Source organism: Sphaerodactylus townsendi, linkage group LG02 (assembly GCF_021028975.2).
Source record: "Sphaerodactylus townsendi isolate TG3544 linkage group LG02, MPM_Stown_v2.3, whole genome shotgun sequence".
Taxonomy (NCBI): Eukaryota; Metazoa; Chordata; class Lepidosauria; order Squamata; family Sphaerodactylidae; genus Sphaerodactylus; species Sphaerodactylus townsendi.
In genome coordinates this window covers 364702-392181 of record NC_059426.1, presented here as the reverse complement: position 1 = coordinate 392181, position 27480 = coordinate 364702, and the positions used below count along the sequence as shown (strand labels likewise).

At 45.9% G+C, this 27480-nt stretch overlaps 2 protein-coding genes across 2 annotated transcripts in view; both read left to right on the top strand.

The window, feature by feature from the left end:
- The window catches only part of SF3B1 (splicing factor 3b subunit 1), a 46143-nt gene extending 40946 nt beyond the window's left edge, over positions 1-5197 (top strand). Inside the window, 3 exon segments of the mRNA XM_048483963.1 lie at positions 1702-1974; positions 3490-3706; positions 4562-5197. Of these exon segments, the coding sequence (XP_048339920.1) occupies positions 1702-1974; positions 3490-3706; positions 4562-4720 (649 nt within the window). The 3' untranslated portion in view covers positions 4721-5197.
- Positions 5198-7441: 2244 nt separating this feature from the next.
- The window catches only part of LOC125425819 (ankyrin repeat and SAM domain-containing protein 1A-like), a 148915-nt gene continuing 128876 nt past the window's right edge, over positions 7442-27480 (top strand). Inside the window, exon 1 of the mRNA XM_048483496.1 lies at positions 7442-7625. Within this exon, the coding sequence (XP_048339453.1) occupies positions 7467-7625 (159 nt within the window). The 5' untranslated portion in view covers positions 7442-7466. The remainder of the gene's footprint in view (positions 7626-27480) is intronic.

Here is a 27480-nt window from a genome sequence, read left to right as displayed (position 1 = left end):
TGAATATTTATTTCCAAGAAAAACAGTAAATTAGCTGTGTAAGTGGAAAAGAGGGTCAACAAAAACAATATGGTCTCAACAATAACTTTAAAAGTACAAAAACCTTAACTCAACCAGCAATCAAGCTGAAACACAAAATCCTTCAAAACTGGATTTTTGGTCAGGGGAGGAATGTTTATGTTAGCAGTAACAACATTTCAGAGTATCTTTAGGAGACCCTCCTGATGATACCACCCAGGTTTGGTGAAGTTTGGTTGAGGCGGTCCAAAGTTAGGGACCCTCGTAGTCCCATCTGCTATCAGCTCCCATTGGAAACAATAGGGGATGGGGCACCCCCTTTGGAGGTCCATAACTTTGGACCCCCTGAACCAAACTTTACTAAACTTGGGTGGTATCATCAGGAGAGTCTCTTGAAAAATCCCTGAAATTTTGGTGCAGCTAGCCTAAAAACTGCGCCCCCTGGTGGCCAACAAAGTAAAAACACCTAAAATATTTTTTTAAATACACCTGACTCGCGTATAGGTCGAGGGGGGCTTTTTCAGCACAAAAAATGTGCTGAAAAATTTGACTTATATGCGAGTATATATGGTATTCAGGATGGGACAAGTAGGGAACCAGTATAACCTGGCCAGTCATGAAGGCTTTATTAAGATACTCCAGTTTCCTAGTTATAAATTCTTTGTTGGCATTTTATTTGCCAGATGTGTACAGCCCCATGAGAATCATAGTTTCTAGGATGTTGTGGGGTTTCTGGATTGTATGGCCGTGTTCCGGTAGTATTTTCTCCTGATGTTTTGCCTGCCTCTTTGATGCCAGCGAAACGACAGGAGGAAATACTACTGGGACACAGCCATACAACCCGGAAACCCTGCAACATCCTAGTGATTTAGGCCATGAAAGGCTTCAACAATACATTAAATCATAGTTTTGTTTCCTGAGATTTTTTCCCCCCCATATGAGACCATCCATTCTGTTACGTGTTCTACCAGTGCGCCTTGGGGTGAAGTCTAATTCTTACAGATATATTAAAATGATAGGATTGGTTGTAGCTACTGAAGGAGAATATATAATTGGAGGTTCCATAGAATCCTCCTTAATGGGCATGATTTGAGCCAAAAGAATGTTTGAGTTTCATTTGCCAACTCAGGGCAGAATCAAGGAATGACGACCAGGAGTGGCAGTGTTAGATCCCTGGGTCTTTGCTCAGTAAACAGACTCTAACATACGAAGCAGCAGCCTTTACTGAAGAGGTAGACCAGTAATAGATTGAGAGAAAGCCAGTTCTGTGTTAACTGGCAAGGTTAGACCCATATATTCCCTTAGCTTCCCCTCTCACAAATTCCCAGAGCAAGCATTTGGTGCCTGGACTACAATTGTGCTCAGCATGAAGCCACCTGGCTGTCCGCCTGCAACAGGATAACATCAATAACTCTTTCCGGTGAGTCAGTCAGGCCAGGGGAGGCATACTTCTCTAACAAGTGTGCAAAACCATAAAGCGTAGGTCAAGGAAAGAATGCATAGATGGCAATTGTTACATATGTCAGGAGTGGTTACATGTATCAGTAGTTACAGATCTTCATTGTCAGGTTACATTTGGCCCAGGCAACAGCTTGGGAATTATCAGAATTTAACAATCACTTCTTTAACAGATTTCTGTTAGTGGTGCAATTACTTAAAGTTTCATTCTTTATCATATTCTAGGCCCCACGATGTGCTGGCAACACTGCTGAATAATTTGAAAGTACAAGAAAGGCAGAATCGAGTGTGTACGACAGTCGCCATTGCTATCGTAGCTGAGACCTGCTCCCCCTTCACAGTCCTGCCTGCCCTGATGAACGAATATCGAGTCCCAGAGCTGAATGTTCAGAACGGTGTTCTAAAATCTCTCTCCTTCCTCTTTGAATATATTGGGGAAATGGGGAAAGACTACATCTACGCTGTAACCCCATTGCTGGAAGATGCTTTAATGGACAGGTCAGTCTCTTATTAATCTCTCATGCAAAGTGGTCCCTTCTGAGCTTCTTTTGGGATGACACTCCCTATCTTGCCAGAATCTTTAGGAAGAGATAATAATTTGAAGGTGGGAAGACTTCAAAGGAATCATGTCTGATATCTGCAGAGTGTTAAGCTGCAGTACTGCAGTCCAAGCTCTGCTTACAACCCATGTTCGATCCCAACAGAAGTCAGTTTCAGGTAGCCGGCTCAAGGTGGACTTGCCTTCCATCCTCCTGAGGTTGGTAAAATAAGTACCCAGCTTGCTCTGGGTACGGTGTAGACAGCTGGGGAAGGCAAGGGCAAACCACCCTGTAAACATAGTTTGCCTAGTAAACATCATGATGTGACGTCACCCCATGGGTCAGTACAGACCCAGTGCTTGCACTGGGGTCTCCCTTTACCAGATACCTTAACTATACATGTGGGGAAGAAGCATCTCTTTTCAGGAGCACAGGGGGTGGACCCTCTCCACAGGAGGAGGAAGAAATTTCATTTCCTGCCTCTCCATTGGGACCATGGGAACCACCCACAAGATGTCCTCTAGCTCAGGGGAGAAGCAGTTAACCCAGAGCTCCACCTGACTGGCTGGCTGCTGCTGCAGCTTTTCAGGAGCAGAATTTCAGCACTTCCTGTCAAGGATTAGCAATATGCAGCAAGCCCAGTTATTTTTGAACTGCTTTCATAATAGTGGCTTTACTGTTGAGCTGAAGACAAAAAACTGTTTTCTTTTGTAGAAATCTGTTTTAATTTTTGTTTTCTGTGGCCTCTTGGAAATTGGCCAAAGGTACAAACCTTTCAGTTAGTCACAGTGGGGTGAAGCAATGTCTGCAGAGTCAGATTTTCCTGCCCCCTACTTTGGTGGCAGCATCCCCTGGATTTGGGGAGGGGGTCAATGTGGAAGGGACAAGTCAGCTTTTTTGCCACTAGCCAAGTGTTTTCTGTCAGCAGCAGAACATGGTTAAAGGGAACAGTAGAGTGTTATTTTTTTTTCTGAAACAGGAGGACGTTTCCGGTATGTACAGGTGCTTGGGTGCACAAAAGTTTTTAAGTGCTCCCCCAGGGCCCTTTCCCCCAGTAGCTCTCTGCGCCCCCCCCCCCCCCAAGATTAGGGAGCTTCTGTGGAGTACTCCCAAGGGGTATACAGAGCCGCCATCCCAGTTATACTGCTTTCCCCCTCACTAATGCAAGCACAATCGTTTGCTGCTTGCACACTGGGGATTTTGAAACAGGTGTGTTTATTTCTTCAGTGCACACAGAGACCAGCAAGCTGTAACTTTCTCTGAAACTCAGTGTGCTCTCTTACCAAGCTGAATTGACCACTGCCAGTAGGTGGAAGGAAATAAGAGGGAGGGGGCAGCTGTGCCAATTTAGCAGGGATTGTTTCAGAAGCAGACTAACTTCCAGGGTACTGCAGGCGCCTGCCCTTGGAGCTGGAGAAAGCAAAGAGAATAGGGCCAAGAGACTAAATGTATCTGCCCTGTTTCTCCTTTCCAGGGACCTTGTTCACAGGCAGACGGCCAGCGCGGTGGTACAGCACATGTCTCTTGGAGTGTACGGCTTCGGCTGTGAAGACTCGCTGAATCACCTGTTAAATTATGTGTGGCCCAATGTGTTTGAGACGTCGCCTCATGTCATTCAAGCAGTCATGGGGGCTTTGGAGGGCCTGAGGGTTGCCATTGGGCCTTGCCGAATGTTGCAGTATTGTTTACAGGTAGGTTTTCCTTGAATAAAAATGTGTGCTCATGAGAGAGGGAGTGGGAAGTAATTTATAAGGTATGGGGCAATGATTTAACTGAAGGCCACCTCTTATCCTAGCCTTATCCGTATCGTTCACAGAATGAAGTCATTTCATGTTGAGGGGTGCAGAGGCATTTATATAGCAAGAGCTTTGTGCCTATTTAGGGCTGCAGTGTGAATCCTTTCCCATCAGTTTTTAATCTCAGGATGTCTGCCAAGAACAGAAAATGCTAAGCTTGCTTCAGTAACAGCCACATTCAGAACAGTGATTTGGGTAATGTAGTTACATTTTTGTAAGCATGCACGGATCAAGAAAGCAGGGGCAGCCCTCCTAGATAGTAAGAGAACAGATTAACTGTTAACTGGAGTGTTAGCTGTAGAAAAACTATAGAAAGTTTCCATCCAATGACAGGCCCCTTTTTAAAGTCATGACTCATTCATAGTCATCTGTCCTTGGGCGGATTACAGAGTCTTGAATTACTATTGTAATTAAATATGCAATTTGCTTTTGAGCCATCTGAGATGGCAACACCTGGCAATCTGGGATCCCCTGATTTCTGCACTGGGGCTGGGGCCCCTCCCTGGAAATGGCCTTTTCCCTTGCTTATAAAAGTTGTTTTTGAAGCTTTTGTTTGTTTGTTTTGATCGACTCTCATGGTGTGCCTTAGAAAGGCGAGCAGACAAAAGCTCCAGTCAACACAGATGTGGTTGCGTTCTTGTTCCAACCATAGCTAGGGCTGATTTTGATAAACTGCTGTTTCTTGTAAACAGTGAAAAAATAGATTCTGTGGGGTGCATGTGCCTTAATTTTCTTCTTCTATTTTTCTAGGGCTTGTTTCACCCTGCCAGAAAAGTCAGAGATGTGTATTGGAAGATCTATAACTCCATCTATATTGGCTCACAGGACGCTCTGATAGCACATTATCCACGAATCTACAATGACGAGAAGAACACCTACATTCGTTACGAACTTGACTATGTCTTGTAACTTTATTTCTCATTTGTTTTTTGTGTTAAGTGCACAGCTGTTCCACACTTGGTTCAGACTTGGTGATGCAAAAATTTTAAGACACTGCAGATCACCATAGAACGGATCAGAGGCAGAGCTTAGAAATCCTGTAGCATGATTTTTAAATAACATGTCCTTGTTTGTTTTGATGTTAAAAGCCAGTAGTGACCAAGAACACAGTGATGATACAGAGTACTGGGAGGCTTTTAGTTTTTGATTCATCTTGATGAGGATGTAGATTCCATTCCTTGTGTTTAAAGGGGCTGTTTATTTGAGGAATAAACATTTGTGTATAAAATATTAATGGTTATGTGTTTGTGAACATTTTTGGACAGGAAGACATCTCAACAAGTCTTGGATAGATCGTCGAGCAGCAGTTCATTTAAAAAAGGTGGCATATTGCATTTTAACCCTCTTTGTCATAGCTTTTGAATAAATAAAAGAAATGTTCAAAAATTTGGTTATTGTTCCAGGCAAATGGATATGTAGTGGGTGTCATTGTGGGTTTATCTGTATTTGCTGAATTCAGATTTTAAAAAATTCTTCGCACTCTTCTCTTTGACACTGCCAAACATCCCTTCTCCAGCCAACACATGGTGGCTACTTTTTCCAAGGTCATGGAAAACTGAATTGCATAGCTATTCTGGACAAGTTTAGTAATTCGATTAATCTGTACAAACATCTTTATTGCATTTCCGAAGGGTGGGTGTCTCACTTGCCTTGAAAGGGGTCTTAGAACGGTAGTAGAGCCCACAGTGCTTACTATTCAGTGAGAAAGAAGCAGGGATTTTTAATCTTTTTTTTCTTGTATTGCAATCAGTAGCAGCTGGGGTAGGGGGAAGAATCCAGTTAGCATTGGATTCTAGTTAGCATTATTATTAATGATAATATTTGGTTTATATACCATGCTCTTCACACAAACGGGTTCAGAGCAGCGAACAAACATAAATATACAATTAAAACAGTATAAGAAACAATTTCTAATGGCAATCTTCTAAATGCCTACAAGAAGGATTGGGACGTCACAGGCTTCTCCCTTTGCTTTCTATAATGGAAGTGATTTATGGGGGCAGGGAGGGCTCTCATTGACAAACTCTTAAAACAGTGATTTTTTTTGTACAGTGAAGGTCCCGCAGCAGGGGGCAGAAGGCAGCTGTCTTGAGGTCAGCATATCAGTCTGCCCTTCTGCTGCTGTTGTGATAGGACGAGAATCCAACAACCCAATCTTAAAAGCATTTTTCCTGAGAGCAAGCCCCGTTGAATAGACCTGAGTGCATATGCTCAGAACTGCTCTTCTGTTCAGGAATGTTGATTGTTGTCACTTGTCAACCTATACCTGTCAAGTCAGACTTGCTAGTGCTATCAAAACAGGTATTATTTTGATGTGAACGCAATTCCAGAATCTCTGGCATTAAGTTTGCAGGTTAAATGCCTTCTGTTTCTTGGTGATGCTGAAAGATTCACAACATTTGTGTAATATGTATCGTGATAAGTATTATCCTGTACAATATGTTGTAGGCCAGCTTGTACTTATGGTTTCATCAAATCTCTGTCATTAAAGAGGGGTGGCCCTGGTCAGTATTTAGACGGGAGGCCACCAAGTAGGTGACTTGTGGTGACCCCAGCAGGGGGCTTTCAAAGCAACTGGGCAGCAGAAAGAGGTGGTCTTTCTTTGCTTAGTCTTCCTTGATGATCTCCCATCCAAGACCCTGTGTAGCATCCAAGTCTGGACAAGATTGGACTATTCTATACCACTCTACATCCTTCAATAGCACTTACTTTCAAATGAATAGGTTTAAGGCCTGCATGATTTCTTTGGTCAGCAGCTTTATGGTTGCCATCTCTCCAGTATAGGAAAAAATAATGGAGGGAAGGAAGACATAACCTTTCTGGCTGGATCTAAAACCCTCTTTCTCTTGCTCTTACTTTCTACTATTTGCTCTTACTTTCTCTTTCTTCTGCGCCTACACTAAGAGACATCACAATAGGATCCTGAGCAGAACTGCCCGGTCTAACCTCAGCAACATGACTTGAGATGACTGAAGCAGGCAGAGGGATCCAGGCAGGGCTGGTGGAGGGGGGGGCACTGTGTGGGGGGCGGGGAGAGGGGCGGAAAACCAGGAAATGAGATGGGGCCACGGTTGCCAGCTCCAGGTTGGGAAGCTCCTGGAGATTTGGGGTTGGAGCCTGGGGAGGGCAGAGACCTCAGTGTGGGGCGGGGGATGGGGGTGAAAATGCCACGGAGTCCTCCCTCCCTCCATGGGGTTTGCTGGGTTCCCTCCTGGCCGCCAGTGTGTGTGTGTGTGTGTGTGTGTGTGGGGAGGTAGTTGCCAGATCCAGGTTGGGAAACCCCTGGGGGGCTCGGGGGCCCAATCCAAGAGAGCCCCCCCCCCTCCACAAAGCAGCCACGATCTCCAGGGAAACGGATCTGCGCAGTTGCAGATGCAATTCCGGGTGATTCCCAGGCGCCACCGGGAGGCTGGCATCCCTTCAGGGCTGCATTCCGGCCGGTCCCTTTTTGCACAAAGGGAGCGCGCGGGGTGTGTGCGTGTAAGTGCGGGGGGGAGGGGGGGGATCCGGAGCCGGGATTTCCGGCCGGGGCGGCAGCCGCTGTGGCGAGCCGGGGTCGCTAGAGGGCGGCGTGGCGGCGCGCGATCGGGCCCCGCGCGTGCACGACAGCCAGCCAGCCAGCCAGCCAGCCGGCGCGCGCGGGGGGGGGGGCGTGATGTCAGCGCCCGCCCCTCCCCCTCCCCCTCCCCCGCTTCCTCGGTCGGGCAGCCTCGGCGGGAGCGCGGCGGGGCTCGGTGGACGCTCGGGCCGCCCGGGAGCGCCGCATGCGGGGCAGGCAGAGCCGAGCATGGCCGTCCTCAAGCTGGCCGAGCAGGTGAGCGCGCGCGCGCGGGCGGGCGGGCGGGCGGGCGGAGGGGGGGACAAGGAGGGTCCCTGGGGGGTGCAAAAAAGGGAGGGAAAAGGCCCTCCCCCCAGACCTCCGTTGGCGAGAGAGGAGGGGGCGGGAGGCGGGGGAGGGGAGGGGAGGGGGCCCGGCCCGGCCAGCTGCTCGTTGTCTGCCAGGGGAGCTCCCGCGGTGGGGAGGGGGGAGGGGGGGTAATTCATAATGTGCATTTCAGATTCCAACACACACACACACACGTGTGGGTTTCTGTGTCTGTTTATACCTACACACACAAACACACACAAATGTCTATTTATATCTATGCCTCTGTGTGTATACCCACACGCACACAAGTGTTGCTGTATCTGTCTGAGTGTCCCTACCTGCACGCACACACAAGTGTGTGCTTCTTGATCTGCCTATATGTATGGCTCTCTGTCTGTACCTACACACCCACACACCCCCGCCCCAGGACACCCAGACTGAGGAGACATTTTCATGCTGGCCCCTCCAGTCCCTCCAGCCCTGACAGAAAGTGCTCTGGACTCTCCCGGCCTTTCAGTCTTTAAAACCCAGGATGACACTTTGCAGCTGGCTGCCTGCAGGGCTGCTGACTGCCCCCCCCCCCCGCGCTTTGCTGCAGGAGCCTCAAATATTTATGCAGCCCCCTCCCCCCCCTTTCCTATGAGGGAATCCTGAAAATCCCGGGGCGGGAGCTCCTGATAGGCCATTTGTTGATCCCGTCCACAGAACTGGGAGATCCAATTAAGGGCGAGACTGGAGAGGTTGGGAGAATGACTGGATTTAGTGGAAAAGGAGATCCTGGCAGCCCACCGCTGAAGTCTGTTCAGGTTGCGAGACGTTCATCTTTTAAAAATGCAGGCTTTAATTTTTTTTAAAAAAAGGTGTTTTCTTTCATTTTGGTCCTTGCAGACTGCAGCTGGTCAGAGCAAGACCTGGTTTTTTAAGGGGATGTTGCACCTCGGGTCAATATGTTTGGCGCATGCCTTTTGACTTGGGATCTGTATTTCAGCTGGTGTGCTGTTTAGCAAAACCAGCGGCTCCCCAGCCGTTAAATGGCATAGAATAATCCTCGTGAATAATCTCTGTGTTTTCCTGAGTGGATCTGAATCTTACATAGTGACATTTTGCAGACACTTCCTTTTTTTCTGGGCCCTCTGACCCTGCTGTTTGTTGAAAGAAAATGATCTCCCCAAAAGGACAACATAACCCCTAACATCCGAAGAAGTGGGTTGCAATCCACAATAATTGATGCTGGAATAAAATCTTGTTAGCTTTTATGGGGCCGCAAAGTTCCTCTTTCTTTCAGCGCATAGACCATTTATAACAGATTGTGACGATATACGTAGAACCAGAGAGGTGGGCACTCCGGCAGACTGCCTGCAGGTTTGGAATTGTGCTGGCTTATTCATACATGCAGAGTAAATGTGGTTTCCTTGGAGCCCGGTCACTGTGACCTTAAAGCTGCCCTTTGGACAGTTACGGAAGCTTGCCTGCCATTGTTTCCTATGCTGAATTTATTTCACTTTTCCATGGTATGTTTTTCTGTTTGCAAACTTCAGATGCTATAGGCGGAGGAGAAAAGGTGAGGGCTTTTTGTGCTCATTGGGCTACTGTAAATTTAGGGGGGGCAAGCTCTGTTTTTTCTATTTATTTATTTATGTTTGCATTTACATTGACTGTTCTGAATGGTCTTGAATGTCAGCAAGGAGGCACGGTCATGGTTAAGCATGCCATTTGCCCGCTTCAGGCGGGGAATCTCCTGGCCGTTGAAGCTGCCCAAAGGGGGTGGAAGTGATGCCATGTGGTACACTGACATCACAGCTGGGTGAAAACCACAGAGTTTTCCCATTGATGTCATGCCCAGTTATACCATAGGCCTATGGCACTTGTTCATGGACTACAATTCCCATCAGCCGCTGCCAGCAACTCCTTTCAGTGTAACTCCTTTCAGTGTAAAATTGAACTGGTTTTCATTATGTTTGTTAACGGAGAGAATCTTAGTAGCAAGAGGGATGACGCTTGTAGACAGTAACAGCCCACAGCTGTTTTCAGTTGAGTAGCCAAAGTCCACATTTTGTGCAATGCTGATCTTTGTCTGTTTCTATCAGCAGCGCTGGATGTTTTCTCAGGCCTCTCCATATCGTCTTCAGCCGGTGTCTGGCTAGAGGTCCTGCTGTCTCTAAAATAACATCTCATCCAATTAAGAGGATTGATTAGAACTTGGGTCAGGTTCTTGTTTTGTTGTGGCCCCATACTCAGGTACGCGGTAGGCCATTTCCCTAACAGGATTTTGAAGTGTAGTTGCTAGGGGTCTCATGGTATTGTTTGAGAATTGCAAGCTTCCATTTGTCTTTCACACGCATACTCAGAAGTTGGACTATTGTGGGGGGGGGGGTGTTAGGGAGGAGGGGGAGGTGAGGGGTCCACAAAATTTTGTAATCAAAATGGTGCCTTTGAGATACTAACATTTGCAAATTGCTTGGGTTAGAGCCCTTCTTGCTGGCAGTGGGCCCCTTGATGCAGCCCCATCTTCATATTTGACGTGTCCAGCTAACTGCAAAATTGTTTCACACCAGGAGACTTTATCCAAGCACTCCAGGGTAGGAAAGAACCTCATAACTCAGAAAATCCATATAGCCTTTGTAAATGGAACAACCTGGCTGCTGCTAATGTTGGAAATATTTCTGCTATGGCTGATAAAACTGCAGCATTTCAGTGCTGAAGGTCTTAGTTTGAAATCCTGTCTTTAATGCAGTCCTCCTGGGAATCGCAGCTTGGAAGGTTTTAAACCTTTGCTAAACCTCTGCTCAAATAAATTAATTTTTGCTTCCAGCGGTGCCAGTAACAGGAATGAATGCTGGCGAGGATGAAGAGCTTTGCTGCGTTGGCATCTTTTAGCCACCTGTCTTGCAGGGCATCAAAATTACTGGCAAATTTGGTGCTAATTCTCCCACCCTCGAGGGATTTCAGCTGAACTGCTGGTTACCTACTTAGGTGCTTCCGGTTTTTATCTTGCCAGAAATAGAAACTTGTAGGCAGTCAGAATAGATTGGGTGGATTGAGAATGTGCTGGGAGCAGCAGCAGCTGCCAATTGAGCGTGAGGACCAGAGTGCGAAACAGGCATATTATGTTCAGGAATTTTTTCAAGAGGTTTATCAAGGTGATTAATGAAAAAAAATAGAGATAATACACAAATATCTGCAAAATTCTTAGACTTGGATCATTTCCAGTCTTTACATTCCCAGTTGTCCTTACAAATAGTCATAGCAGTAGTCAGCTGTTAATAGCAAATAAGTAGTAAAAAAATAGTTAAAAAGGAACCACAGCGGTTAAAAGTGAAAATAGATCTATTTAAAATACTGTCATCAAATGTCTGAAAAAATAAATTCGATTCACCTGCCCATCACTTTGCACTTTGGAGCTGACCCCAGATAAAGAGGTGCAGGAAGGGAGTTTGAGAAACAGAGGAACCATTATGGAAAAATCCCTGTCTCTTGTGGCGATCAGTCTTGCTTCTGAAGATCTGATGATGCTGTTATCAGCTGGGCAGATCTCCTGCCTTCCAAAGACCCTGCCCATTTTTGAAAAGCTCGGAGTTCAGCAGATTGCAATAATCCCATCTCAGTGTGATCATTGCGTACATGTGTGATGTGCTGTCAAGAGATAAGAAATAAGGCCAAGGCCAAATAAGATAAAAATAAGTAAAGATTTCCCTAAAGAAGCTTCTAGGCGAAAAGGACTGTGGAATTTAGGAATTTTAAGTGAGTGATAAAATATATATTTTACCTTATTGTCAGTTTTGGCCTCATTCTTTGTCCCCTGTGACTTGTATGGCCCTTTTGTTTTTCTTTATGTGCTCTCAAGTTACTTCTCAGGATAAAGATTTGAGAGCTCACCCGCCACTTCCTGGACCGCCTTTGTTCTAGAATGCTCCGCTTAAGGTCCTGGCACCCTGGGGACAGAACCAGGCAGGCACCAGGATCCAGATGGAGCATTCTAGAACAAAGATGGTCCAGGAGGAATTCTCAAATCTGGGGTCATCTTTATTCTGAAAAAGGTATAGTTTGCAATCCCCCTCTGAATTGATGACCTCCACAACTTACTTACTTACTTACTTACTTACTTACTTACTTACTTACTTACTTACTTACTTATATTTAAGATTTACTGTACCGCCCACTTCCACGGCTTCCTCAGTTGAGTCAATCCATCTCCACTTTTCCTAGCATTATGTCCTTTTCCAGTGCCTCTTGCTTTCTCATGATGAAATATGATAATCTCAGTTTTGTCATGTTAATTTCTAGAGAGTGTTCAGGCTTAATTTGATCTAGAACCCACTTATTTGATTTTTTGGTGGTCTGTGGTGTCTGTAACATTCTTCTCCAGCACCACGGTTCAAGTGGTCAGCCTGGGTAACCTTGTCAGTCCCCAGCCCCCAGGAAACCCAGAAACGACAGAGGATAGCTCTAGGAATTGCCTGAAACTCTTTGTCTTGACTGGGGGAGTGGTAGCTCTAGGGATCACCGGAAACTGTCAGGTTTTACCATAATGTTTCTGAGCTATCCCCTGTCACTTTTGGGTTTTCCTGGAAGTGATGTAACGACATGTGCAATTTTGTGCCCCCCTCCATGCCCCTGTTACTAGAGCTCCTGCTAGTTGCTTGGCACAGTCTGGCAACCCTCGTCCTTGGTTGGACTGAGCTGGATCCTACCAGCTTTTCCACTGGCACAAAAAAGAGCAGGGGCCGCCTCACTTGCTCGTCTTCCTCCCTTCGGTGCCCATCCTACGTGGCTTTTTGTCCACAGGACCTTTGGCTGAAGGGGGCCCGCCTCCCCCTTGCATTATTTTATTTTTAACCCTTTTACCCTCAAGAGCAACTTTTCATGAAGTGCAGATGACTGTAGAAAGAACCAGCAAGTGAAAAATACACCTTCCCACGATCAAAGCTTTCTTTGCAGAGTCCCATTTTTTACAATGGTGTGCAATCGAATGGAACAACTAAAACTCCCATGATTAATTTATGACAGTTCCTATAATTAGTTGCTTTTGGAGTTGAGGTCACATGGAGTGATTTATGAGAGGACTATCTGTGGTTATCAATCTGCCGTGGCTTGCCCACACATGCAAGGAGATCACTTTATGGTGCATTCAACAAGCGACGAACATGCATGTCTTGAATCATTGTTCCCGTGAGTGACTTAAACAACAGCAGGGATATTTTCACATGGTTGCTGCTACTGATTTCATCAGGCGTGGTGGGTTGGAGACATCCGGCCTCCGCTTGGGGATTCTGAGGCAAGGCCTCCACTTAAGACACCTTTGAAACGAGGCAAGTGGAGAACTGACTTCGCTTGCTGGTGGGGTGCAGTGGCTTAGTGGTTTCTGTACACATCCTGCTAAGTGCATTTTGCAGCAGGCGGGTGCAAGCCCTTGGGTGACTCATCACTGGTCGCGGTGCGAATGGCCTCTGTGCAAAACCAGACAGACTTTGCACCCTCCTTGTTCTCCAAGCAAATATTCTGAATCTCACTAGATTGGGTTCCCTACAAGTATGGGTGACTGTGAGCCCACCCTCCCTTTCCCACTTGGATGTTGCACGCATGTCAGTTTTTAATCTTGGAAGGAATTTTGACCATCTATAACCTATTAAGGTTGACTCTCTCAGGAAGGAAGCGCACAGCGGTGCTATGTTGTAATAAGCGATTTGCTTCTTGCCGTTGGCGAAGGAAGCCAGCAGAATTTCTGGCGAGAGTGGTCTCCTCCCCACTCGCTCTGTTTCACGCCATTCAGAGTGTTCAAAACTAGCTCGACTTCCCGGTTTTGAGGGAAACACTCAAGCAGGCCTCCCGCCCTGCTGATTTCTTCAAGCATTATCTAATGTGCTGAAAATGTATCAATGTATTAAAAACGAGATTGCCCGTGATCAAAGGGTCTCAGTTCTGCTTTCTTGTGCAGCCGAGCTCTTTCGTGAAGGAAGGGAAACCAAGCTATAGCTGGAGATCCACTTCTGCATGTGTACGGGGGTATGCGTCCACATTTGGAAGGGCCAAAGCGATAGGCTGCCTTCAACTCAAGGTGTGCTCACTGTAAGCCTGGATATATCTGTTGTCAGAAGGGACAGCTTGGTTGGTGGGGTTGCTGACTCTTAAAACCCAAACCCTGTCGTGGTCCTCGTCAGAAATTCTGATCGACAGCAGTGAGCCTTTCAATCCACACAACAAAAGGTTTTATGGTATTGTCATAGGCTTTCATGGCTGGAATCAACTGACTCTTGTGGGTTTTCTGGACTGTATAGTTGTTTTTACTCTTAACAATTTGCCCACATCTATGGCTGGCATCTTCAGAAGCATGTCACGATGAGATGTGTTTTTCTGTGTGGCAAAGTTTTTATTGCTGATTTTCTGCGTATCAGACTTCAGGTAAAGGTACAGGTGGAGGCTAGGTGGGTCTCACTTGAGTTAGTTGGCAACCTTGCTGTCTGAATTAGGTGAAATCTTCATTGCGTACCATATCAACAACAAAAATCACTCATGCTGATCATGTGCCTCAGTATTTAGCACGGATTCGTCTAAAATAGAGTAATCCAGTCACTTTACTTCTCAGAACAAGAGATATCTCATACCAGAGTGGCCAAAGAGAAGCCACTGAACTTCGTGTTGTGAGGATTTGGATACCTGTGTTCTCATTTGGCCTGTTCTGCTCCAGCCTCTTTGTTGCCTGGTGTTGAGTTTAAAAATTATGCAAATATCCACAGATGGGAAAGGCTTGTGCTAGACCAGCGAGCTATTTGCATTTGTTTGAACGGACCAGTGTCATTCAATTAGAATGCAGCCTTCCCTTAGCAGAGAATCTGTATTTGTTACTTCCTGCAATTATTAAAGTTTACTGTTATTAAAGAGCTCACTTCAGGGACTGGTGACTATTATAAATGAACCTCTTCTGGGTTTCCTCCGTTCTCATCTCTGTGTTCTCTGTTCACAGCAAGTGTGGTTTGTGCCGTTCTCTGACTTCAAGAAGGCAAAAGATTCAATTATCAGGCTGTGCTTGTCTGAAAGCCCTTTCCCAAAAGGAAGCCAACCAAAATATTAGGGCTCTTCCAGAAGATGACTAATGAATCCTTGAAACAGTTATATCAGGAGAGATGGGGAGGAGTTGCATTCTGTAGCAAGCTGCCAAGCTGTGTACATAAATCTCTTTGGACATGTGAGTTATGAGCACCTCTTGTTCCTGAAACCCAAATGTTCATCCGGCAAAACTTTATGCTTCCCAAGATGTGGTATTCTATCTCCGCATGAGTTGTGCCTTGTGACTTTTTGGGGCTCAGTGACAAAATAGAGATTTAGTGGGCGTGGTGATGATTGCCTAGAGGAGGGCCCAATCCTGTCTGTCTTGTGGTGATCTCAGGACAATGGCTAGGCTTAGGACATTTTATAGGATAGGAAGAACTGGGGAAAGTCCTGTGATACCTTGAAAGATGCCAACATTTGTCCAGCGTGAGTTTCCATGTGTTCACTTCATCAGAATCTATGCCAGTGGTTCTCAACCTTCCTAATGCAGTTCCTCAGTTGTGGTGACCCCCAACCCTAACGTTTATCCATTTTACAAATGGAGAACACTGATGCAGGAGAGTCTTAGGCAACCCCTGTGAAAGGGCCGTTCGACCTCCAAAGGGGTCCCAACCCCCAGGTTGAGAACCACTGATCTATGCAGAGGAAATCATATTCCATGCCTTTCTTGGGAAAAGGGACTGATGGGGGGCACAGCAAGGCTTGGTTAGAGTCTTCCAGGTGTGATCCTCTATGTAAGGGAATAGAATGGAGTAGGTTGTTACCTGTGAGGGACGATAACAGAGGGCAGAGGTCCCAGGTAGACAGAAGTGCCCTTTACTAGGATTACCAATCAAGGAAGAAGCAAAGTCTGCTGACTGCTTCAGTGTAAGAATGCAGTTTTGATCCTTTACAGCAAAAACCTGGCAATAAAGGGGGGAAATGTCTGTGTCCTCTTAACGTACCATTTGAGAATGACAAAACTTGCAAGCAGACTTGTAGGTTGTCGAAGGCCAGAATCAATTCACTATTGTGGTTTTTCTGGCTGTTGTGGGTTTTTCTGTCTGTGTGGCCATGGTGTGGTAGTTTTTGCTCCTAACATTTCTCCCACATCTATGGCGGTATCTTAAGAGGCATGTTGTTTCTTTCCGTGGCATGCATTTTACTGTGACGTGCCTCTGAAGATGCCTGCCATAGATGCGGGAGAAATGTTAAGAGCAAAAACTACCAGACCATGGCTGCACAACCCAGAAAAACCACAACAGCCAGGCTCCCAGGTTGTATATGACATTATTTTTCAAGTGGGTTTAAAAAAAAGCCTACTTTTATTCTAACTCAACAAACTATACTGGGGATTTTCACGCTAAACTATCCTGTTCCATATTACCTCTGAATCTTATGTGTTAGTTTTCCCTGAGTTTAGTTGTGTTTCTCTCTTCCCCCCACTCAGTGCCCGTTTTTCAAAATTCTCCTGTTCTGTTCTTGTAATAAGCAAGTAAAGCTTTTAAAAAATATTGACGCTTATTATTTCCAGATCATCTGTGTTTGTCTGTAAAGCACTGTTCTCTGCACAATCTTAATAAAGAGCCCTGAGTTCATCTGCTCGGTTCCAGCCTATTATTTCCCAGACAGATGGCTTCACCCATTCCAATCTTTTCCTCATTACCAGTGGCTTTTCTCACCCATTGTGAATGCACCCAGAAGTGGACTGGGACATTCAAATAGTCCCGGAGCAAACTGTGCCAAATATCCTTGGCAGGGCTGCAAGATCTACTCGACTCAGGCCCAGGTTCTGGCAATGGTCTCAGTTGCTATTTGTCCTGTGGTACAGGATTGAGCTGAACAGACACTGTAGGGTTGGCTCCACTTGCTCGTGGCCTGCCGTGGCTCTCCGCCAGGAACGATTGAAGAAAGTTAAAGCCACCTTTCCGAACCTGACCCTGATATGACCCTGACAAGTTTTTAATGTTTTATTGATTTTTAACTAACTGTTTTATTGATCTTTACTGGTTTTTACTGTTTTATTGATTAAATATTACAAAAAGATTTGAATACTGGTAGAAACTATCACCAAGTTTAGGACTTGAAATTTTTTAACTTGGTAAAGCCGAATGGAGCTGATGCCCATTGGTTTTATTCAGCTCTTACCAAAAATATTTGGGTTAAAAACCCCTGAACTGGAAATGTTTTTGTTCTCGCCCTCCTCTCCATGGGGTGGAGTGGGGTGGGGAATGGTAGGGGAGTGAACTGCCCCCACTGGTGATTTTCAGGGCCCTCAGGGCTGGTGGGGAACAGATCTGGCCCGCTCTCCCTTGCCTCTGAAGGGCTTGGACAACGGGGCGGGGGGGGGATCTTGAATGCAGGTTAGAGGATCAGGCCATTTCCCCTCTACTGTCCTTTGGGGCTTTGATAGCAGAGGTGGGGGGCGATCTTGCAAGTGGGGCTGCTCAGCCCAGCTTGGAGGATCAGGCCATTTCTCACCCCATCTCTGCTGTCCAAACGCTGAATGGCTTGGATAGCAGGGGCTGCTCTCTGACTCCTTCCCCCACCTCCGTCTCCCAGGCCCTCCTGGGCTTGGGAGACAGAAATGGTTGGGAGATCTGAGTGCTGTGCTGAGGTTGGTCCAATGCAGCGTTCAGATCTCTCTTCCCCACCCCACTCCAAAAGCCGATCAAGCCGAATTGTGCTCGGCTTTATCGGCTCCCAGGCTGTTTGGTTTTGCCTTGTTTCGGTAAATTAAAAACCCGAATTCGGTAAATTAAAAACATTTTTGGGGTTTTTTGCGGGGATTCGGATTTACTGAATCACCCAGCCTAGTTACAAATAACCTCTTCTCTGTGGTGGTAGCAGGCCATCTGGTTGGGTTGTTCGCTACCCCACAGCAAGTAGGCAGGAAAAGGCTCTTTGGTGACTTCCTGTCAGGTGCCCGTGGTGCTGCTGCCCCAAGTATCTTCCTGCCTCGGTCAGAGTAGGCAGCACATCGACAGGCTCCACGACTGGATCATCAACTTTTCCTTCTTATACTTACCTCGTGTTGTTTAGATTCCCGAGTGTGTTTTGTAAGTGTTGGTGTGTCCCCCCCCGTCTTGTCGAGTCTTGATGATATTCTCCCCTTCCCTCTCCTTCCCGCCAAAAGTGATTGGAGAGGAGGAGGAGCCATGGCATCGGCGCCATTTTCTCCGCTTCGGGAGTCGTTTTACCGCTCCATGGTAGAAAATACGAGGTCCCGATCCTCGTCTTCGGCCCGGATCCATTACGCTCCCTCGCGCAGCCGCTGGGCTGAAAGGACAGAGCATTCTTCAGAGCTGCGCAACAGCCGCTGGGCTGGGCAGCGGGCTCCATCACGCTCCCTGGGCCCGCACGCGGGAAGATGCGCGCACTCCGAGGGCCCTTCTAACCGACGGGGAGCTTTGGGCCGGAAGGGCCGTGATAGCACGCGCCGAATGGATCGGCACAGCGATGGCCAAGGGGGCTCCCACGACAAAAGTCTGTCGCCTCCGGCTAAGACACCCGAAACTTCTACGGCTCTGGCACTAATCCCGACCATTCTGGGGGCTGACCATCCTCCTCCGCAGGTCAGTCAAGTGGGTGCCATGGTGGGGGAGGCCGCCTCCAGGTCTGTGCTCCCCTCGGACTGAAGCGCTTTCTCTCTGCAGCAGCTTGTGTCTCTGCTTCAGAAATCCATAGATCAGGCGGTTAACAGGCAGATCCAGCCTTCCCTCCCCCATGTAGGGATAGATCCCCCTCCAGATCACGCTCCAGGTCCAGTAGGAGGGGTAGTCCCAGGCTAGCGCTCACTTATGATTTGGACGGGTGTTCCGAGCGAAGGGGAGGTGGATTTAGATTCAGATTCTCTCATTTCCTCTCTCTCCTCGATCTGGCATGGATGCAGTAAGGCAGCCTGCAGTGAAGGGACTCAACTTGTCATTAAAAAAGAAGTCCCCCTGAGTGAATTATCAGTTTCAGGGATGCATGCTTTGAGAGTGCTGATTCCTAGTCTCTAGTGAGGCCAAAGTCAAGCAATCTGGCCACTGTACGCCTGCTGGAACAATTGACTGAAGTGGGTCTGCCAGAAGATTTTATTTTTGCCTCTGGATTTTGGCACGGAAACCTTAAACTCATGGTAGGAGCTTTGGCTCTGACATCTGTTTGTTGTTACCTGTCCTGTTTGTGGCAGGCGGAGTTTAGATTTTGGCCACAGATGTAACACAGCTAGTGATTAAAAAACCCATTATTTTGGCCATGTGTGTTTTTTTGCTTGTTGGGGAATTCTGGAAAAGAACGTTATTTACATTGATTTTTGCATTCATGCTGTTATGTTGATTGTTGTTGTTGACGATGATCTCTGAATCAGTAGGCTTGGAGAGATGTCAGAGCTGTTTCACAATTGCCCTTCATGTCTGTGTCTAGAGCAGGGGTCTGCAACCTGTGGCTCTCCAGATGTTCATGGACTACAACTCCCATCAGCCCCTGCCAGCATGGCCAATTGGCTGGCAGGGGCTGATAGGATTTGTAGTCCATGAACATCTGAAAGCTACAGGTTGCAGACCCCTGCTCTAGAGTTGCTGTTCCCCATCTTGACCCACGGTTCTTTCCATGAGGCAGTAATTTTATCTCCAGGCCACGTCTTTCCATTTTTTTCAGCTTTGTGATCAATACTGAGGGATTTTCTTATGCTTGGCAACATATTGTTTATTTTTAATTACTCATATATTTATTAGATTTTTAAAGCTGCTGTTCACCCAAAGGGTCTCACAGCGTCTTACAACATCAAAACACTGTGAATGAGTTAAAAGTGACTTAAAAGCAGGTAACAAATACAAAATATTAACATTAAAATGTTGAATTATTAAAATATGAATTGTTGAATTATTATATATATGAATTATAAAATATGAATTGTTGAATTAAAATATAAAATGTTGAATTATTAAAATATGAATTATTAAAACCATGACTGTATGAAAACAATGTGAACATATAGATTACAATCCAAAGGCCTCACATATCCTGTGAAGCTAAACAGGTTCAGTAGGGCTCAGGTGTTATCAGAGAGTGCAGTCTTTAGAACAGGGGCCACAACTGAAAAGCCCCTTCCCCTGATGACAAGTGACAGAGCCACCCTGGGGCCAGGCAGTTGCAAGAGACCCCATATTGACCAAGAGGGTTGTAACCAAGAGGTAGTCTTATAAGTATGAGGGTCCCACACCGCTAAAGGCTTTAAAGTTTAATGCCAATGCCTTATTACTGCACCTAGGTAATAGGTCAGTTTTTTTCAGATCCCAAACATGGTTTTAAAGAATGAGCTCAACCATGCATTTTCTTCAGGCTTTGCAGGTGGAAGTTGACAGCTGAATGCAGGTAATTTCTATCACTCACTCTTGGCCCAAGACTTTTGAAATATACTGCCCAGTAACTCCATGAGATCTCCGGAAAGCTGTTGGTTTGCAGTACAGACACACAACTAAAGATGTATGTATATCTTTGTGTATTCACTGGTTAGGTCCCCTCTGATGAGTAGCGGTCTCTGTCAGGTCAACGTTTCATAAGAGGGCAGATCGCAGCGGAAGAGGAGTAATCTTTCTGTCTACTGTTAACAGTAGGCAACGCAATAGGCACCTAAGCAGGGTTGTACAGGGAGTTGTGTGTCATGTGATATCAGTGGTCTCTCTCCAAGTTTATTATGTGGGGCCCTGATTCAGATCAGAACTATGACATAAAGGGAGGAGATTTTTAAACAGTGTTGGCAATTCTGGGTTGCCAATTCCTGGAGGTTTGAGGATGGAGCCTAGGAAGAGGGGAGGGACCTCAGTGGGGTATAATGCATAGAAACGCCCCCCCCCCCCCCCCCCCCCCGAGCAGTTGTTCTCTCCTTGGGAACTGACCTCTGTCATCTGTTGGAAATCAGTTGTACTTCTGCAAAATCTCCAGGTCCCACCTGGAGGCTGGCAACGGAAGTGGAGCAAAAGTAGCTTGAGAATTAAGCCATCAAATCTTGAAATAGTGGCCGTGGTATGAAAGGGTGATGAAATTGATTTTATACGTGACTCAAGGTGATGATTGCACTCAAATGGCTGTGAAATGTTGTGAAAATACAGAATGCTTATTGCTGTGCATTGAGAACACGAAGATACTCGCTGGATAAATGGGCAAGGAATTAAAAATCATGACCGAATTCAGTCCAGCCACTTTTGCCGTTTCAGAGCCATCTTTGGCTGTAACGGAATTTGAGTCTAAGTATCAGTTCATTATTAAGCTCAGCTGCAGTCCCTGTTGCTAAAGAGGTCCTTAAAGCTGCGTGAATTCTGTTCTTTTGTTCCAATGGCTGGATATTACAATTTGCAAAAAAAGTTTGCCAAACGTGTCATGCAGTTAATCCAGATCAGCCTGCTTTTGCTTCATCAGCCTCATAATAAGCATAATACTCAGAAATCACTGGAATGGTTTCTGTAATCCGTGGGTATTTCTGATCTGGTCTGTGTAGAGTTTCAGATCTGGACACACCATTTATCCCTCCCTGTCCTGGATATAAGTCTTCTTTCCCCCACCCCCTGAAATGTTGCAGGGCTCCCTCTGAGTAGCGTCCATTTTACTTCCAGTCGCCAGGAGCTCCTTGATGAACCTTGCTGGCCAAGAAGGGAGATCAGAGGGACTGATTCTGGGAGTCGTGGTCACTCTCGGGGTCCAAAGAGCCAGGCACGGAACTATCTGTGTGTCTGGTGCTATAAATCCGAGAGGAAGGGAGAACCAGCAGCCTGGCCTTGGGCAAGGGGCTCTAGCTCAGCCAACCTGCCTCGTAAGTTTGCTCCGAGGATGGGATGGGGAAGGTCGTGTCTGCTGCCCAGGTTCTTTGTGGGCAGGTGGTAAGATAAACATATGACGAGTGGAACTGCGGAGGGGATTTGGGGCACACACAAAGGGAACTAATTATGAGCCTCATCATAGCCTTTATTGGCTATGACTATGTAAGTATTAACAGCACACAGATCACAAAAAACAGAGTTACATAGTTTAAAATTAAGTTATAAACCCCCAAAATACAGTAATATTAAAAGAAAAAAGGGAAATAAACCCATCAAATCCATCCTAGAATCACTAAAAATATGAGAACTGCAGTAAGAAGTCTTCTAGATTAATACCATGATGAGACTCTATTGCTGCTTTCAAGAAACTAGGTACGTCTTCACATGTGGTTGGATGAGAAGTGTTTAATAAGGAAGATAGCTTTACAACATCAGGAAGTCCAGCTCTATAGATTAAAAGGGGGTTTATAAATGTCTTGTGGATCACTTCATAAAAAGGACAGTCACAAAATGTGTGTTATGAGCCTCATTATGCCAATGCAGTTTGTGTCCACGTGATGATATTGTTGGATTTGGGCTGCGCAAAGTTGGACTTAGAGGAAATCTTTGTTTTTCGGAGGGCCCTCCTCCCATCATGTCTGTGGTTACCAACCTCCAGGAGGGGCCTGGAGATCTCCCAGCATGACAACTGATCACCAGACTAGTCAGTTCCACAGGAGAAAATGGCTGTTTTGGAGGGTAGACTATGGGTCTATATCCCACTGAGATCACCTGCTCTCCCCGGGCTCAAACCTGGAGATTTTCCCAACCTGGAGCTGTTGACCCTGGACCTACTTAAGGTTACTTAGTGGGGAAATACAGGAGTTCTCTGCACATGCTCATTTGCACTATATGCTTAATGAGAATTTTTCCAGTTGCAGACTGAACCATAAAACTAAATCCCCTACATGGGAGTTGGCATTGCTAGACTCTGGGAAGAGTCACTAGCTGACTCTTTTACCTGCTAATGATCCACTGTGAGCAAACAGAAGAATCGCTAGAGAAGTTAATGAGAATCATTGTTCTGCTAGACATCTTTGCTGAGCCTATTTCCAGATACCCAAATCCCTTTCAGAATATTGTCGAAGGCTTTCACAGCTGGATTCAACTGGTTGTGGTGGGCTTTCTGGGCTGTGTGGCCGTGGTCTGGTGGATCTTGTTCCTAATGTTTCGCCTGCATCTGTGGCTGGCATCTTCAGAGTTGTATCACAGAGAGAAGTCTGTTCCACACTGCGTCCAGTGAGAAGGGAATGTTTAGTGGGGTGTATATTGTCTATGTCCCCGTGTGGGGAACCAATCAGTAAGTGTTTGGGTGGAACTTGCTTTGCAAAGATGTGGTTGATAGTATTGTATTGTATTGCAGGTGGGGTTTTTCAGTCACATTTTCATGCCCTGCAGCAGCAACAGTATTGGTGAATGCAAATCCTGTGTTTGGGTGGAGTCCATTGTTCATGAACATTGTTCATGAACAAGCATGCCCTTGGCCTTTGCTTCTGGTGTTTTTAAGTACTTTTAAGCTTTGTTAATTCTCAGAGTCTCTTCTTTCCTGTTGAAGTTGTCTTGGTATTTGTGAATTTCAATGGCTTCCCTGTGCAGTCTGACATAGTAACCTTCTGAGTTGTCCAGAATTTCAGTGTTTTCAAATAAAATGTTATGTCCAGTTTTGTTTAAGACATGTTCTGCAACTGCAGATTTTTCAGGATGGTTAAGCCGACATTGTCTTTCATGCTCCTTAATGCGAGTTTGAACGCTGTGTTTTGTGGTTTCTGTGTAGACCTTTTCATAGCTGCAGGGTATGCAATAGACTCCTGCAGAAGTGAGGGGGTCTCTTTTCCTTTGCTGAGTGTAGCATCTGTTGTATCTTCCTGGTAAGTTTGTAGATACCAACCTAATCTTTTCTTTTTTCTTCTTTGCCATTAAGTCACATCTGACTTAAGGCGACCCCCCCCCCCCTCCAATATAGGTCTAAGGCAAAGGAGGTTCACAGAAGCTTTCCCATTGTCTGGCTGTGTATAGCAATCTGTACTTTGTCTGGCTCTGTAGGAATATTCCTTGGTGGTCTCTCATCCAAATACTGACCAGGACCAACCCTGCTTAGCTGCTGAGATCAGGCTCGCCTGGGTCATCCACCTCTAGGCCAAATATACGTGTGAATATCAAGGGTCTGATATGTGAGCCAGCCTGGTGTGGTGATTAAGAGCAGCAGACTCTAATCTGGAGAACCAGGGTGGATTCCCTTCTCCTCCACATGAAGCCTATTGGGAGTTCTTGGCCAGCCACAGTTATCTCTCTCAACCCCATCTACCTCACTGTTGTGGGGAAAGGAAGGGAAGGTGATTGTAAGCTGCTTTGAGATTCCTGAAAGGTAGAGAAAAGTGGGGTATAAATCCAAACTCCTCTTCTTCTTCAGCATCAAAATTTTCTGAATTAAGTTCTCAACCCCTATTCTTGCACTGAGAGCCGACTCCTTTGTTGCAGCTTTGAGCCCTTTGGGGGAGGGCTGTATACAAGTCGAATAATACAATACAATACATCATTTTTATTAAATAGCCCTTCTGCAGATCTGTGTGAGGCGGTAGCTAGTTTTCTGCAGAGTGCTATAAACCTTTGCATTGTTAGGAATAAGTGTTAATCTAGGTATTGTTAAATATATGATTTATGTATTTATTTTATTTCGTTTTCTACTTTATTTTATATTATTTTTAATGGTAATGGTAATCAGCTGTGTCTCCTTTTAATTATTATAATGGTTTCAATTTTTTGATGCCAATAAAGGGTATATATATATGTAAATTTGTAAATTTTCTGCTGCCAAGATCTGAAGAGTTAGTAGTATTAGATGTGAGTGCACGGTCGCAAACACAAAGCAGAATGGGTTGTGCATCAGCAGCATTTTGAAAACCCAGCAGGGCGCACAAGCTTGCCAGTGTGAACAACATCTTTTAGGCATGACTGCTGAGCATGTGCATAGAGCTCTATCGCAAACTGTGTGCGTGACCCAGTAAAAACTTCCGCAAACGGCACGTGGCTTCCGCATGTAGTCAGAGATCTTTGAATCCTGGCCTAAATATTCTTCCGAACAGAAAACACGGTGGTATTTCTGGAAGGTCTAGGGGCTTGGGAGCAACAGGGTTGGTTTTGTTTTTCTTTTGAAAATTGCTCTGTTAGAAAAAGGAGCATCTACATTCGATCTACATATTGGAAAAAAGGAAATTTACTTTATTATTATTTATTTAGTTAAAACCTTTTTAATTCACGCTGTCAGGGTCTCCATAGAGGCTAACATGTAAGCATTAAAACATTAAAACAATTAAAAACTAAATTTCAAATTATTTTAAAAATCAACAAGAATGAATAAACAAACAATACCAGAACCAGGAAGGCAGGGCAGAAACTGTTATTGCTGTTTGGGGGTTGGGGGGAGGACGTCCTTAGGTAAGAATGAAAATCCTAATTTTAAAAAATAGCCACAGTGCCCCACTCACCTGGCAAGGAGGGAGGGTGGGGTACATCTGTAGCCCTCCTGTTCCCAGCAAATTTTGGCCCCGCACCAGAGCTTGCGCATGAATAAGCGTGGAGCTGCCTAGCACTGAGTCACTTAAGGTCAGTATTTTGTGCAGCAACTTTCTGTGGTCTTGGGTGTGGAGGTCTTTCGCCACATCTGCTGCCTCATCATTTTAACTGGAGATGCCGGGAATAGAACCTGGGACCTTCTGCATGCCGAGCTTCTGTCACTCTTTGTTGCTTCAATGGTACTTGCAGGCAGCATCATGTTGGTGGAATGGGCCCCAAACCCCAGACACAAGTTGTTTTGTTTGTTTATTTAATATTGGTGTTATTTATGGTCCACTCTTACTCACAGGGACTCAAGCAGGACTATACACAGTGAGCCGGTACAGTCAGCAACATGGGACATTCAATAACCAATGCGTCAGGATGCTAGAAGTCTGGAGCCACCAGAAAGAGCTGAAGCATAGGGTGAAGTATTCACATGACACATTGACTGGTATGGAAATTACATAAATAGGATCTTATTTACAAGGAGCTATAATATCAAGCAGCATAGCCCATAGTCCCTAATCACTTAACCAAACAAGTTTGTAAAACCCTTTTGGGCAATGCAACCCTATTACCTTTGTAGAAAAGCCCCCTTGGATAGTTCAGTTTTGCATAGTTTGAAGGAAACCAGGAGAAGGGAAGCTTTTCTGACTTCCTTGTCGTGGTGGTGCATATGAAGGCACATGATCCACAGGGTGCCCTCAGACCCCTGTGAGACAAGGCTGGGGAAAGGATGCCTGCTTGCTCTAGAAAAGACAGTCAGTGAAGTTGGGTTTGGGGTAATGGGGGCAAGTGGCTGAATAAGGCTGTGTTTTTCCTGTGTTGGGTTCGTCCTGTTCTGGGCTCGTATCTCCGGTGAAACTGTTTTTTGTTTCTTTGCTTGCTTTTTTTCTGATGCGAGTAGCGTTTACCACAAGGAATCAGAGGCCTTGCTATTCCCCAGCTGTCAGTCTGGGTCAGTAGGTCAGCCCTACGTGCCCTGGGACTGCAGATTCTGTAACTGGGTTACACAGCCTCTCTGCGCTTACAGCTAGCAGGACCATCCATCATGCCATCAGAGAAAGCAATCATTTAATGCAGAGCGGCTGCTGCCATTTAATGCTAAGGGACATTCATGTTACAACATTATCTGAGCAAGAATCCTGCCAGCAGCACTGCTTTCTCTTGCGTCTCTTCTCCGTTCCATCTCCGAAAGAGGCTGTGCTTTGGACAGCGGTTTATGCTCAGAAGAGACAGGCAGGGGACTTCGGTTGCTGTGGCATGCATGGAGGTGTTTGCTTACATGTGTGGACAGCTTTCTCTGTCACCTACCTTGGGCTGCAAAGCACCGTAGGACCGGCTGTGTTTCCATTTAAGCAATGGCTGTTGGTTTTTAAAATCATTTTAGCTTTGACCGTGGGAGGGATGGTGGACGGCATGAGGGGAATTGTGAAGCAGACGGTCAACCTCTTCAGCTTTTGGAGGGGTTGGATCCTACTTGGCCACGATGTGGCTGCTCTTCCCCCTTCTATACATGTTGGCTGGAGGTCAGGGATTGGGCCCTTCTGGAAATGTTGCAGCCTTACCTGGTGGAGGAAGCTGGATGAGCCCTGCCGGTCTCGTTGAGCAAGGTTTCTGCATTCCTAGAACGAACCTTCCTGTTCCCTCTGCAGGCACCAATTCCCAAACTGTTATCATGCTTGAAGGTGGGAAGGGATGGGTGGAGGATTTTGCGCAAGGTATTGGAGGGAGGGGCGCGTAACCCTTTTTTGCTACCTTTGACAGCTGTTGAAATGAAATAGGCAATAATAATTTATTATTGCAGGGGTCGGAGGCAGGGAACTGTGGTAGGCCTGGCAATGGAGCTCAGTGAAAAAGCTACCTACTACCCTGGCGGTTTGGGAGAAATCCTGGCCATTTCTGTGGCACTGCCTGAAATCTAGTCTATTTCCTTTATTTGTCCCCTGCCTTTCTCCCAGGGTGGCCAGTCTGCAGGTGGTTTGCGGAGGCTGCAGTCTTGCTCTCTGGCCTTTGGAGAGAACTTTGCTGTATTTCATACACCTGGAGCCTATTTGATAAGTTTACCTGTTATTCCACTGCTTTTGTTCTATGGTGACTCATCAATAATGAATGATGTAAATAATAGATAGAGCCAACGGCCCTGCGTGGGACGCTAAACATAGAGGACTGGCTCTAATGTGTGATGGTGAGAGGAACTTACACCTTGTGCCATTTATTCTTTTGCTGAAATTGGACCATGCTTGTGACCAGTAAGCTCCATTTCGTTTCTGTGGGGAACCAGTGTTTGATAAAATGGAGAAAAAGCTCCATGTGCCAGAAGACTGAACAGAAGATTACCAGGAGGGACTTGCTAGGAAAGGTCTTCTTCTGAATTG